General features: G+C 34.2%; 1 protein-coding gene across 1 annotated transcript in view; it reads left to right on the forward strand.

Annotated features, from left to right (window-relative positions):
* Positions 1-12,621, forward strand: part of LOC129218973 (collagen alpha-1(IX) chain-like) — a 137,191-nt gene that overhangs the window by 72,930 nt on the left and 51,640 nt on the right. The window contains exons 26-30 of the mRNA XM_054853295.1: positions 7,728-7,781; positions 8,066-8,110; positions 8,370-8,423; positions 8,507-8,560; positions 11,123-11,185. Coding sequence (XP_054709270.1) covers positions 7,728-7,781; positions 8,066-8,110; positions 8,370-8,423; positions 8,507-8,560; positions 11,123-11,185 — 270 coding nt within the window. The remainder of the gene's footprint in view (positions 1-7,727; positions 7,782-8,065; positions 8,111-8,369; positions 8,424-8,506; positions 8,561-11,122; positions 11,186-12,621) is intronic.

A 12,621-nucleotide genomic window follows, 5' to 3' on the forward strand; every position in this document is an offset into this window, starting at 1 on the left:
TTTTTTTTTGAATTGAAATGACGACAGTTTGACTTAATAAATAAGATATCATACTCTCTGAGCACACTTAGCAAAATCATAAATGTTTCATCAAAGCACTGAAATAAAATAAAATAAATTCTACAATATTTTGAAAATGATTAAGGAAGACGATTATTCATGTGCCATGACTTTAAAAAATCCTTTTTTGTTAACACAGAATTTAATCTCAAAAAATAAAAACTACTTTCTAGAGTTAGATAATTTAGCTTTCAGCGAATGGGAACAAATTAAAAACTGAAAAGTATCGAAAATTTCGATTTCAATCTTCTAAAATACGTAACCCTGTTTCGCTGTATGCATTAGAAGCTCATTACGTGGAAAGGAAATTATACCAGCGAACAAGCAAAGCGGAAACTCCTAACCTTAATGATTTTATGAACCCACTCAATAAAGTAAATTAAATCTCTGAATAATCTTTCTGAGTTTATGACATAATAGGGTTCAACCATTTGCTCTATAGGGCCCAGCCACGAAAAAGCCGCCATTTTGTCCCAAACAGGACAGCTCATATAAATTAAAAATTGATAACTTTAAAGGATAATGAACAAACTTTTTTGCTCAAGAAACTACACAATCGTTTGCGATTTATGAAGAAACAAAATTTTATTCCTTACTTTTTTAAATAAGTATTTTTGAGGAAATGTATAAGTTGCCCCGTTCGGGACAACATGTCCGTTTTCCCGTGGAATAGCCCTGGAGAGGTATTAGTAAACACAAAGCATTGGTTACTTTTGAGATGAAATATCTTTACATGTTGCACACAGAAGCTACATTCACACATACATATACGAGGGATTTCTGGGCACAGTGAGACGAAAAATATAAAATTTAAGAAATTTGGAAGCTTAGATTCTGTCAGAAATCGTTTAAGATGGATTCGTAATGCAGATTAAGCATACAATCTTTCAAGACACAAAATTTTCATTATTCTTTTAAAGTTTTTAGAACAATATAACAAAAGGAAACATAAATTTATGTCTCACTGCACCCTAAGCAAGGGGTACGATAAAACATCATACTGGGCACAGTGAGACAGCATACGAGTCACAGAGATGCAAGGGTTAAGTGAAACATAATGTTCAATGTTTAAATTCAAAATTAAATCCAGAAGAAAAAAAAACGGATTAAAGAACATCTAAATAAAAATTTAATTTTCAAACCACAAAAAAAGATTTAATTTGTTTTGTACCATTTCTTTTCGTAGGAGCTGTTAACAACAATTTAATATTTTTATTCGAAATGGTTGCAACATCTGGGCACGTGGTCAAATAAAAACATTCAACATGGCTTTACTTCTGGGAAAAAACTAATGTACAAATCTCCATAGTTATCAGCTGCCTTTAGATCACGGGGGACTTCAGGGTGTCATGTAATGCCTGTAGAGCATTTTCAGCGTAAAAGTATTTCTGGTGATGCGAAATTCTATTTCTATGAGAACATGGACTCCTTCAAGTAGGGTAGACCGACCAGTGAGTGAACACCATCCAGTGAATGAACAGCGCGTCATTTTTTTAAAAAAAATAAGCTTCCAAAAATTTTTTCTGAATAAAAACACTACAAAAGCGTTCTTTATTGATATTGTAACGGATTCGGTGCGACTTCCACTTTCTTGAAATGAAGACACAGTTCTTGATAAAAACACAGGAAATTTATTTACACTATGTACAGGAAAGATCTTCAACCACTGCTAAATTATTCATCAGCAATTAAGCAATTATCACACAACACCGTAAACTCAACGTTTACACACGTATTTACTTCCAAATACGAAAACAACACAGCGAAATGCCTCGCTATAAACAGAGCAAATACACACTCTCAGTTCGAAATCCTCAATCGAAACTAAACTGTTTATCCATCGCTAGCGGCTTATATATACGAAAAGAAATCTCTCAAATATTCCAGAAAATGCTACGACGTTCTACAACTACACTTCCATTGATAAAATCAGTGAATGAAGTAAGAAAAAAAAGAATAGGGGGTTGTATACTTGAGCCATATGTTAAGGGGTTGTATATTCATTACGGGAAACTATTTACAGGTTACGTTACTACAATAATTTCTATTTACAGAATTTGTAACAATATTCTAAGCTATCTGACACCTGATTGGTTACTTTGGATACGTATTTTTTTCCTAGAAAAAAATTTGAAATTTTTACTGTCGTGAATCGTTTTTTCTCTCTTTCAAAGTAATAAGGCTGGTTTCGTGATAGCAATTATTTTGATACATATTATTTTTATCGATAAATTTTATTTTTTAACTGTACGAAAGAAAAATTAAGTATACATATTTAGGCTATGGATTTAAATTGTTTCAGTCAATGCAGAATGCGTAGATTTTCAGCTAGAGGGGTGTTCAGTCACTGGGTACGAAAAATTGCGAAAACCCAGTGAATGAACAATGGCAAAATTTCTTTTGATTTAAAAAGAAATTTGAAGTTTCTTTAAGATATTTTCATTTTCATACTTTTTTGTAATGCAGATAGTTTTATATGCTTATTTATTTATGTATTTCATTATATATTTTATAATTTCTTTATTTTTATCTTTGTAAACAATGCACTTTTTAATGAGTTTTATCTTTTATCTATCTATATTTCTATCTGTATATTAACCTACCTACATCTATCTTTCTATATCTTTATCTCTCTTGATAGATAGACAGATAGATATATAGAGAGATAGAGAAATAGAAATATATATACAAAGAGAGAGAATAAATAGGTAGATATGTATGTATGTTTGTATATAGATAGATAGATAAATAGATAGTAGGTAGATAAATATAGAGATAGAATAGGTAGGTAGGTAGATAGATCGATAGATTTATTGATAGAACAATAGATAGGTAGTGGTTAATAGATAGATAGGTAGATAGAGAGACTAATATAGAGACAGATAGCTAGGTAGAGAGACTGATATAGAGATAGATAGTAGGTAGATATATAGACAGGTAGATAGATCGATAGATATAGATTGGTGGATAGATTTAGATAGGTAGATATACTGATAAGGATATAGATAGATAGATACATACATACATAGATACATAGATAGATAGATAAGTAGATAAGTGGGCAGATAAGTAGATATATATATAGATAAGTAAATAGATAGGTAGATGGATAGATAGGTAGATAGATAAGTAGATAAGTAGAGAGATAAATAGATAAGTAGATAGATAGATAGATAGATAGAAAAATAGATAAGTACATTGATAAATAGGTAAATAGACATAGAGATAGATAGATACGATATATAAATAGATAGATATATAGATAGATAGATAAGTAGATAGATATATAGATAAGTACATAGATACATAGATAAGTAGATAGATAGATAGGTAGAGAGATAGCTAGAAAAATAGATAAGTACATTGATAAATAGTTAAATAGACATAGAGATAAACCGATAGATGTGTAGATAGAAAAATAGATATATAGATAGATATAGATAGTTATAGAAATAGATAGATAGATATATAGATATAGATAGTTATATATATAGATATAGATAGTTATATAGATAGATAGATAGATCTCAAAGAAACTTAGTTCCTTTTTGAATCAAAATTTATCATGTTCATTCACTGGACCAATTTGAGTTCATTTACTGGTTCGAGGTGTTCATTCACTGGGTCGTTGTGCCATTTTTTCTTTAAATACCTAAAAAAGTCGGAAGCGGTACCATTTAAGTTCCCGCGATTTTTTAGAGATATTTACATAGATCAATTAAAATGTTTTAGCTATAATGATCTGTATAATATAAAATTTGAAATTACTAGGATTTTTTTAAATTGAAATTTTGCTTAACTGTTCATTCACTGGTTGGTCTACCCTATCCACGACCTAACTCTTCTAACCCAGAAGGTAGATTTTTCACATATAAACATAAATTAAAATTTCTCTCTACATTTAGAATCTATGCATTATTTGTAGTTCCGCATTTTTCAGATTAATGCAATAATACTGATTTTGAAATGCTCTCAAGAATATGAAAATTCAGTGACTTATTCCAATTTCGCAAATATACCTTTTTAAGGCATAATACAAATTTTGCTTGGGACTTTATATTAATTTATGAAGTAATTATAGCTGTAAAAGTTTTCCAGTTACGTTACAAATTTCAACGCTTTGATTCTCCTCAAGATATCGTTGATAAATTTCAAACAAGCTGAAATCTTTTGTCAAGTGCTTTGCTTTCATCCATCGTGCAATAAACTAACAAATCGATTGCACTTTTCTAAACATCGCTTAAGCCCAGAAAGCGTTCCTCCTAAGCCGGATACTTAGCCGCTCGGAAAGGCATATTTTATAATGAAAAATCGATTCGAAAAGGATAAGAAGCATGTTCTGCAACTTGGTGATTTAAGATGAGATAATTCACACTTGTTTTCTCAACGCAAACACTGCTATCCATTGCCGGCAGCAACTGAGAGTAGCCCTACGATACTGCAGCAAAATTAACAGTAAAAACTACTGGTAAAATGAAAGGGGTAATCGATTAATGCTGAGAAAAATGGCCCAAAAGCTGTGTTACAACAGGGTTCCAAAAATGTTCTCAAATGCGTTCCCAAAAGAGTAAAAATGTATGCTGAACCAAATGAACGTTTTGACAAGTGTTCTCAGAAATGTTTTTAAAGCTGCTATAAAAAGTGCTTTAAAGTGTTTTAAAAAAGGGAACAAGTGTCCGAGTTCAAAAAGTGTTCACCCGAGGATTAGTCTGCATAACTAAATACCGAATCTGTCTAGATTCTGAACCTAGTATTCGACTACGGCAGTCAAAATTTAAACTCAATGCAGTAGAATTGTGCCAGCTAAACCAACATTACTCTTCCCTTTTCTTCGTTTTGAATTTTCAGTTTTTTTTCGAATTGATTTCTGTCTGATCAATTTGATTTTTGTGCTTCAGAATTTGTAAATAAAGTAAGGATTAGTAACCACAAATGAAGTCACGCTTTGAAGAGAGAGGCTTTTGGGAAATTCTTTTAGTTTGTGACCAGGGAAAGGAGAGGGTAACAAGAAAAGGGACGTCACGCATCTTATTATAAAAAGATACTTATGAAAAATAGTGTGGCATGTAACATGAGGAAGGGGGTAAGGTGAAATATGTCACTTTGTAACACGGCGCGGATAGGGGGGGGGGGAATCAAGCATGTAGAAAAAAAGTATGACATCATTTAACGCCGCCCCATTAGAGCTCTTTGGCGGGGGGGGGGGGTACACATTCAGTGTTGGTCTATGAAAGGGTCCGTTGGCTATAAAGTTTGGGAAGCCCTGATATAATAAAGCATTGATATTTTGTGAATATAAAGAAGAAACACTATATTTGAATTAAAGATTTTGAAAAAGAGAATACATTACTAATGCTATGCAAAATAACTTATCTTAAGCTACCAAAAATATTTTTTTTTCATTTTCCCATATCAATTGAAGAAAAGGGCTCAATATGAGAAACTATGGCGAGGACTTTAATTTTAGTGTGCGTGCTGAGAACGCATGAAACTTTTATCAATACAGCATTGTCCCCCTCAAAACGGTGTTAGAACTTTATTAAGTACTAATGGGAAAATGTTTAAAACCTAGAACAGGGGTTCTCTAATCTGGAGCCGCGGCACCCTTGGGAGTAGTTGGGAGAAGGGAGGGTTGTCGCGAAGTGTTCACGATATCAATATGTATTTGTGCAATAGAGATAGACTTGGCTTCCGTGAGAAAGTCATAATTCTTCAAAGGGTGTCGCGAATCGGAAATATTTTTGGAATCCCTGCCCTAGAATCATTCTTAGTCTGTTGTATATATACCCATCGTAGCATCGGTCTGTACTTAGCAAAAATGCAATTTAGGCAAACATTAGGAAGAAGTTAAAAGAATATTCAACATTTTCCAGTTAAACTGCGGATATACTTCAAGAAAGATACAGCATTTTACGAAGGAATCAAACGCATCTTACATGCAATAAGATACCGCTTATAAGTAAGGGCAAAGATCGAACTGTAAGCAATGTACCAACGGCCAGGTTATGGTATCCAAATACTCCAATTTCGTCCTTGCTGCGGACTCATCAGTCTGAAATAGTCAATAATCGAGATTGAGGCAGATTTACTCTCATTGAAGCTGAGACAATCTTCAAACCGCTTGATAAAATTGATTTACAAATGTTGGTATGTTGCTTATATTGCTTAAACTCATGTTAGTTTAAAATAGTTTGTTCAACCATAAACAATAATATAACTTAAGAGATTCATTCTGTTCAAAAACACTAATGTTTACCGTAAATAACCTAATATGTTTGTGATCCTTCCTATGTTTCGGAGCATCAACTGAGTAAATATTTACTACAAAAGTTTGTTAGCTGGGTTTTCCGGGAAAAAAAAAATTAAAAAAAAGAGAGAGAGAGAGAGATTCTTGGACAAAGCTCTTAGCTTTATTGCAGATCTTCAAATTCAAATCATATGTGTTAGCTATTAATTAAAAATAATAAATCAGTTGATGACGATGGAATTCAACTGCCTGTAATTTCAATTGCGGATTCAAATAGTTGCCACAGTTTCAGTTGTTTCTTTCCTGTATTTTAGTTCATTCGTTGTCTTTTCATTTCTTTGTCTCGCTGATTCCGATCGACGTATGCAAAGACTTTTATAAATTTCTTCTTTTTCCCTAGGCTGCGGTTTGAGAAATTCGTTTTGCCTTTCTCAATGACAGACTTTCTTTCCCTGGCCTCTGGGGAAAAGAAGAAAGCAAACGAAGCCAGGACGACTCTCGGGAGATTCGGTGAAATATCGCTTTATTCAATACATGTGATGCCTGCTCTTGTGAAAGCGTGTTACTCAAGCATTGAATTAGTTTTCAATTTGTTCCCCTACATCACTAGGTAGAAGTTGCGCCATCGTGGAGGGTGTAGAGAGCCCTACGGATTGCCGTCGCTTTTGTTACGCTGGATATCTTTTAAAAGATATTTTCGAATATTTATAGAAAATCAACATTTGCCAGGTTAGGGAACAGAGAGTCGCTCTTAACGGGACAGATGCACTATATAAAGAAAGAAAGACAACTTTTGAGTAATTCGAAAGAGATTTTGAGTAATTCCCAACTCAATGTAAAAATTTCTTCTGGTAGCTTCAAATTACTCGTGAGTGATACATTTCAGATAAAATAAAATAATGAGAAACCGAGAATTTCCCAGTAGTTTTTTTTAAAAATCTAATAATGATCTAGACCGTAAGTTTTAGATTTATATTGATGGAAATTTAATAAAAACCCTCGTTAAGCAATGATCATTTATTTTGAAACGTGTGTAAAATTATTAAAACTTTCGATTGCTCTCATAACTTGAATTATTTGTTTGCATGTTCTTAAAATGTATTTTACTGCGTTGTCAAGAAAACAATTCAACATAAGAAATAACTAACAAAATGACATAGCATGACATTTCCTCAACTCAGAGCAACAGTTAGACATCTAATACCAGGAATAACAGTATTGAAGTGACGATGCATACATTTTTTCAGGTACTTCATGTATCGATATTTTTAATGTTTTAAAACAAATATGGGTATGCATGTATGCAAATGTACTTAATACCACAAAAATGCAATCGGAAATGAGCAAAATGTATGACATACATAGTATATTGATAGTAAAAAGAAAGTTCTAACACTTAATAAGATACTTTTAATTTCAGGGACCCCCTGGACTTCCTGGGCCCACCGGAGCATTAGGACCTCAAGGATTACCTGTGAGTATTTTGTTTTAGCAGCTTGTGCTTTGAAACATGTATTTATTCTTAGAAACAATATTAATGTTATAAATGCGGTCGAGTCGTTGAGAGACAAGCAATTTATGCTGAAAATCAGAGAGAAATTTAAAAGTGTAGTTTAAGAAAGAGTAGGCATCGGTGTAACATACCTTATGCATGTCTCTCTCTTATTTTTCTACCTGAATCCTTCAAAATTTCCCTATTCATAAACGCATCTATTATACTTACCCGGTGAATTTAAAGTTGTTTTTCGTTCCTTACAGGGTCCGCCAGGACCACAAGGGCCCCAAGGTAATGAAGGAGCAGAGGTAAGTCAATTGATCATACGTTTAATAAAGTGTTGCCGCATTTAATATTTTTGAAATTTTCAAATGTACTATAAGCTATAATCATCAGCATTGTGAAGAAAATAATGCGTTTGATAATTTGACTTTACTTTTGAAATCATGTGCTTATAAAAAACTTTTACAGGGTTTTGGGAATGGTAAAATGGTATTTACTGGTTTGAAGTTAAACGGTGGCAAACATCATATGTTTTATAACATATATGTCACCTTTTTCTTCTAGGGACCGAGAGGAATGAAAGGCGATGTTGGACCTCGAGGCCCAGATGGACTTCCAGTAAGTTTTAAATAAGGATAATGTCATTCAGTATACGAACTCTATTCATAAAAAACAATGAGATTTCTTTTTTTTCCCTTCAGGGAGATCCAGGAGTGCCTGGGAAACCAGGTCCATACGGAAAACCCGGACCCAAGGTTAGTTGCTCTTTGAACTTAATTAAAAGTTCAGGGTGTTTCAAACTCTCGTACTGAAAAGGAAAATTAACTTAAGTAAATAAGTGTTTAAGGATTATACATAATTATTTTTTCAATTGCTACTATTAGTTCACACTCCCCCAAGATAGATATTTACACTCCTGTTTGTGAAAATTGCAACACCATGAAGGAAGCATCATACTTGAATGAAATTTAATACACAGTTGAATGGTAATGATACAAATAAATGATTACATTTTCAAACCAAACAAACAATTAAGAGAGACAAAAATTTGTATCTTGTGTGGCCACCACGTGCCGCAATAAGAGCTGCTACACGACTCGGCGTGGAGTGAAACAAAGTTTGAATATCTACCTGCGGAAGAGTATTCCATATTGTTTGTATGCGCAGCCAAAGTTCGTCCGTCGAAGCAACAGGACGAGAATCACGAGCGAGACGCCGCCCAACGAAATTCCACACATGTTCAATCGGTGACATATCCAGGGAATATGCAGGCCAAGGAAGAAGCTGTACCTGCTGCGAATCAAGGTAGGATTTGACAGTCCTGGCGACATGTGGACGGGCATTATACTGCTGGAATACAGCCCCTGGCAATCCTTGCAGGAAAGGAATAGCTTGGGGCCGTAAAACTTCGTTTATGTATCGGATACTGTTCAAATTGCCCACAATTCGTAGCAATTGTGATCGTCCATGATATGATATGTCACCCCAGACCATAACTCCGGGTGATCGTCCACTGTGACGTTCGATAATGCACTCCGGAATGTGCCGTTTACCGGTATAGCGCCTGACACGAATTCGGCCATCATGGTGACACAAATTGAAGCGGAATTCGTCAGAAAAGATGACCTGCTGCCAATCAGCACGCCAGCTCCTATGCACATTGGTCCATTGTAGTCGCAGGCGGCGATGGTTTTGCGTGAAAGGAATCCTGTGTAAAGGAATCCTTGCGCGCAGCCCACGCTGCAGCAGACGTCTCCGAATTGATGAAGCACATAATGAAACACCTATAGCTATTGACCACTGTGCTGCCAATTGACTAGATGAAGCTGCGCGGTCCGTTAGTACCATACGCACCAGGTGCCTGTCATTGCGAGCTGACGTCACATTTCGGGGTCCACTCCCGGATTTCCGAGCTGTCCGACCTTCGTCCGTCCACTGCTTCCAAACACGCATGATTGAGCTGCTGTTACGCTGTACACTAGTGGCTACTGCACCATAAGACAATCCAACTTCACGAAGGCCGACGATTCTGCCCCGTTCAAACTCCGAATTTTGCTTAAATTCCCTTTCTTTCGTCGAAGAGGCATATTGAAGATTCAGTTAACATTTATTCTAGCATATATCCACCAATAATCATACACGCCTCGCTACAGCCGTCTATTTATATTCGGATCGATCCACCGTTTAGAGCGCGCTGCTCAGCATACGCATGCGCTACCGGTTTGCAATTCTAATCATTTGCATATCATGTCCTATTTTACATTTCCTGCAATTTTCAGCTCACTCGTGTACCTTCGTCGCGTTGCAATTTTTACAAACAGGAGTGTGTTCGAATTGTTCGAATTTTCGATCGTAAATAAAATACGTTTTATTCATCCATTCAAGTTCAAGTACATTTTTTCAAACTTGTAGTGGATGGCACTTGATATTAATTGTTTTTTCAAATTTTAATTCATTAATTCAATTCAATTTCATACTAGTCATGAGATGCATCCTGTAATCTTTGATTTCGTTAATCTAAGCGTAGGCGCTTTTTTTCTTATATTTCACTTGCAAGCTTACTTTCGTCTTGGTAAGACGACCTCCGTTTTCGGATACTACGATACTATGCATTGAAGCAATGCGCAGTAAAAAAAAAAACAGAATAAGTTGGTTTTTTCTATGCAAAACATCCAATATGTGAGTTGTCTCTTTATTTGTTGTTGAAAACGGTAAAAAAAAAGCTTTAAAATGATGTCTTATATATATTGTTTCATAAAGTATCGGAAGAGTTAGGGCTTTTTCACAAGAAAACGCATTTGATAAATAATATTCATGATCTGAAGTAGGATTTTTTTTTTCCTTTCTTTTCTTTTCAAACGAACTTTCTTTATCAGTGAAGACTTTTTAATCACTCTGTATATTTCATTACATAAATCATATACGTAAACTTACTAGATTGGTCGACTGCATTGTGAAATAATAATCTCTACCATGCTGACTTTTGCCAATATTCTGATGACCTGGGATCATCAGAATATGATGTCAATTGCTCTTGCAAATTTCAATGAGATCAGGGAACATTTTGAGTTTAAAAGTTTTGACCCGAATCATTTCACTTATTTTACTTGGATATGAATTTTCAACAGAAGGATAATTTAAATTGAGTTATCAAAAAATATTAAGAACACGTTACGTATTTTTGTTGTGTTCATAAAATCAGTTAATAATCATTCATTGTGTTTGCTCTGATTATCAATTGGCAACATATTCAAATGTGCACAAAACTGGCAGACTATAATTTTGTTATTCTTTGTAAACGCCATTATTTATTTCAGGGAGACCAAGGAGACAAAGGTCCTAGAGGTCTTGAAGGCATCAGGGGACCACCAGGATCATCAGTAAGTTAAAACGTTTTCTATTTTACGAACAGCGCACGATGATAAATACGAGCCAAGAGCAAAAGGTTTACCCTCACATAGAACATGTTTTTGTGGAAAATATTCTCTCAGAACAGCAAAGTGTGAGTGGAAAACAGGCGAGGACTGAAGTTTTAATTGTTTCAAATATAATGAGTGGAACTGCTTTTAAAAAGTAATACTTTTACTATATTCTTTGAAAAATAGACCGTGGAAAATGTGTAGCAATTTTTTTGTAATATGTGTTTTAAATATTTCTCTGTTGCTGAAATTTTAGTTTCAACCTCATTTTAATAAGAGTTCAAAATTCACGCATCGAGATTAATTGAATATATAATTCATTATAGAAATTTTAAAGTGGATAGAACAATATTTATTATATTTATATTTCTTGAAGATTTGAAACCTTTTTTGAGTGAATTTTCTTTAACTTATAAAGGAACCAACCTTGTACACATACCCTCAGTTTGAAACATCTTAATACTGGGAGGAGCTATGCAAACATCTTTCGCATTAGCGGCGCGCAGTGCACTTACAGGGCAAAAATCAATTATATGGAAATGTTTTTCCACCCTAGAACTTCCAATTACAACATACATTAAGCGTAATGTATTCAATTTTTAAAAAGGAATAAAGATATTTTATGGATGAACAATTAAAATTTAAGCAATTATATTGAAATAAGACTGCGTAGCTCTTGGACAATTAAATATTTCATGCAAATCTAAACATTTTTATGTATGCAGGCGTCCCTCGTATATCACGGTTAATTCGTTCCTTGTAGTATCGAAACCGTGTTATACGAGACTTTTTTATAAATGGTTTTTTTACTCGTTTTTTAACCTAGTTGATCATGTACACATCATAAATCATGATAATGTGCACCGTGTTATATCGAAACCATGTTCGTGTTATATCGAAACCGTGTCATACGAGGCCTTGAAATGATGTAATTCAAGAAATGTGTACCGTGTTATATCGAAACCAAATCTTAGGGTGCAAATTTTATAATAGCTGAAATTTCGACTAAATAGAACATACAAACGAAAATTGGCAACCAGAACATACACTGTAAAAACTGAGGTGTAATAATACTCCGAGTTTGGTGTTAAGCATCTCCAAAAATTGTGCAAATCAACGCTTTATTTCAAGTCAACAAACACCATATCTAGCTTTCCCATTCACCAAAAGTGGTGTAACTGAAACCAAACACCAATATTGGTGAATTCTTACACTTACGTCACTTGCGCAAACACCATTTGAGGATCCGTTGACACCAACTTTGGTGTAAGATTGGAAAACAGCCGGTGGCAACCAAACATTAATCAGTCTCAAGCACGTTGCAACGTCGTCAACACACAATCTTTTTGTGCACAGGATATAAGTTTTCAAAAGGTATGTTAAATTTTATTTGTAAT

This window comes from Uloborus diversus, chromosome 1 (assembly GCF_026930045.1).
Source record: "Uloborus diversus isolate 005 chromosome 1, Udiv.v.3.1, whole genome shotgun sequence".
Classification (NCBI taxonomy): Eukaryota; Metazoa; Arthropoda; class Arachnida; order Araneae; family Uloboridae; genus Uloborus; species Uloborus diversus.